Genomic DNA, 2,353 nt, shown 5'->3' with positions numbered 1-2,353 from the left:
GCCTCCCAAAGTGCTGGGATTACAGGCATGAGCCACCATGCCCAGCTGGCAACTATCTTTTATTATAACTCTGTGAGTTCTTCTCAGCAGAACTGGACTTTCAGGAGTGGTAGGAATCAGGCAGGGGATAGGGATTCTGAAGGACCTTATTCCTGCAGGGGGCCCAGAACTGAAACCAGAGGAAGGGGGCCTCCGAGACTGGACAGCGGGCAAAGTCCTCCCAGCCCCCCCAGGGTCCTGGCTCCCTTCCCTGTAGCCTGCTCCTGGCCGACAACAGAAGCAGGGCCCCAAGGTTAGGCAAACAAGCTAGTGATAAGGCACTTCCAGGTCGGGCCTTGCATTCAAGGCCCACCCAGCTCTGGGGCTGACTTCCTGGCTTAGCGAAAGCGCTAGTCTTTTGTGCACACAAGAGCAGGCACCAATGGGGACACCTGCTGATTGTGCACCTGGGGCCTTGGTGCCCTGGTACAGCCTGGGTTAATGACCTTGTTTATCCACTTGAGTCATCCGATAAGGGGCAGCTGAGTGAGCGGCAGGTGGCCCTGTGCCCTGCACCGGCCACTTCATTGACTGAAGTGATATCAGTGCCACGTGGGGTTCCCAATGCCCCCTCCCCCACCACTTCCCCACCATTCCTGCCAGGGGCAGTGTCTGTGTGTTTTTTTCAATGAACATGACTTCTGGAGTCAAGGTTGTCGGGCCATTCCCCTCCTTCGACTCACTGGGAATATAAATAGCACCCACGGCGCAGAACAGAGGGCCAGAGAGCTGGAAGTAAGGGCAGATCCCAACCATGAGCACCAGCCAACCAGGGGCCTGCCCATGCCAGGGAGCTGCAAGCCGCCCAGCCATTCTCTACGCACTTCTGAGCTCCAGCCTCAGGGCTGTCCCCCGACCCCGTAGCCGCTGCCTATGTAGGCAGCACCGGCCCGTCCAGCTATGTGCACCTCATCGCACCTGCCGGGAGGCCTTGGATGTTCTGGCCAAGACAGTGGCCTTCCTGAGGAACCTGCCATCCTTCTGGCAGCTGCCTCCCCAGGACCAGCGGCGGCTGCTGCAGGGTTGCTGGGGCCCCCTCTTTCTGCTTGGGTTGGCCCAAGATGCTGTGACCTTTGAAGTGGCTGAGGCCCCGGTGCCCAGCATACTCAAGAAGATTCTACTGGAGGAGCCCAGCAGCAGTGGAGGCAGTGGCCAGCCGCCAGACAGACCCCAGCCCTCCCTGGCTGCAGTGCAGTGGCTTCAGTGCTGTCTGGAGTCCTTCTGGGGCCTGGAGCTGAGTCCCAAGGAATATGCCTGCCTGAAAGGGACCATCCTCTTCAACCCTGGTGAGCTCCCAGACACTCCTGGGTGGGGGGCAAGGCTGAAGCAGGAGCCAGCCAGGGAAGGTAACTTCTAAGGGTTTGATATCTGTTATCTCATGGGGTCCACATTTTCTTTTTTTTTTTTTTTTTCTGAGACAGAGTCTCACTTTGTCACCTAGTCTGGAGCGCAGTGGCGCGATCTTGGCTCACTGCAACCTCTGCCTCCTGGGTTCAAGCAATTTTCCCTGCCTCAGCCTCCCGAGTAGCTGGGATTACAGGTGCCCGCCACCACTCCCGGCTAATTTTTGTATTTTTTAGTAGAGACGGGGTTTCGCCATGTTGGTCAAGCTGGTCTTGAACTCCTGATCCCTCTGGTGATCCACCCACCTTGGCCTCCCAAAGTGCTGGATTACAGGCGTGAGCCACTGTGCTTGGCCGGTTCCTCATTTTCATCAAATAGCCATCTCACAGAAGAGGTACAGAGAAGCTAAGTGACGAGCTAAAGGTAACACAGCCAGGTAGGGACAGACCAGGATGGCACCTCAGATCTACTCACTCCAGAGACTGGCCCTTGCCACTCTGCCTGAGAAATTTGCTCTGACCTTTAGAGAAGGCTGGGGGGGAGGTGGGGTGGGCAGACACAGCTGTGTCTCAGTCACATCTTCAAAGGAAGGCTGCATGGTGAAGCTCTAGAGCTGAAACTCCTCTGTGGGTTCAGAAAGATCACTTAGAAGAGAGAACTGAAAGGGGTGTAGGGAGGACAGGAAGGGAGTCTTTGTGGAATTCGGCCAGGAGAGCGGCAGATGAGACAGTGCTCTTTGTAATCTGGAGAGCATCTGAGATGAGCGTTCCCCAGGAGTCCCTGTGGCACGCATAAATCATAGTAGTTAATTGCAATAATAGTAGCAAATACTCATATCACACTTACCATATGTTAGGCCCTATTCTAAGGGTTTTACATATACTAGTTCATTTAAATCTCATAAAAACCTAGGAGGCCGGGCGCGGTGGCTCAAGCCTGTAATCCCAGCACTTTGGGAGGCCGAGGCGGG

At 55.6% G+C, this 2,353-nt stretch overlaps 1 protein-coding gene across 1 annotated transcript in view; it reads left to right on the top strand.

Annotated features, from left to right (window-relative positions):
* Window positions 1–658: 658 nt before the first annotated feature.
* NR0B2 (nuclear receptor subfamily 0, group B, member 2) overlaps window positions 659–2,353 on the top strand; it is a 2,929-nt gene continuing 1,234 nt past the window's right edge. Inside the window, exon 1 of the mRNA XM_011981667.1 lies at window positions 659–1,325. Coding sequence (XP_011837057.1) covers window positions 794–1,325 — 532 coding nt within the window. The 5' untranslated portion in view covers window positions 659–793. The remainder of the gene's footprint in view (window positions 1,326–2,353) is intronic.

Source organism: Mandrillus leucophaeus, unplaced genomic scaffold (genome assembly GCF_000951045.1).
Source record: "Mandrillus leucophaeus isolate KB7577 unplaced genomic scaffold, Mleu.le_1.0 Scaffold23, whole genome shotgun sequence".
In the NCBI taxonomy this organism is placed as follows: Eukaryota; Metazoa; Chordata; class Mammalia; order Primates; family Cercopithecidae; genus Mandrillus; species Mandrillus leucophaeus.
The sequence above is the reverse complement of the archived record's forward strand: the minus strand, read 5'-3'. Positions and strand labels throughout refer to the sequence as shown.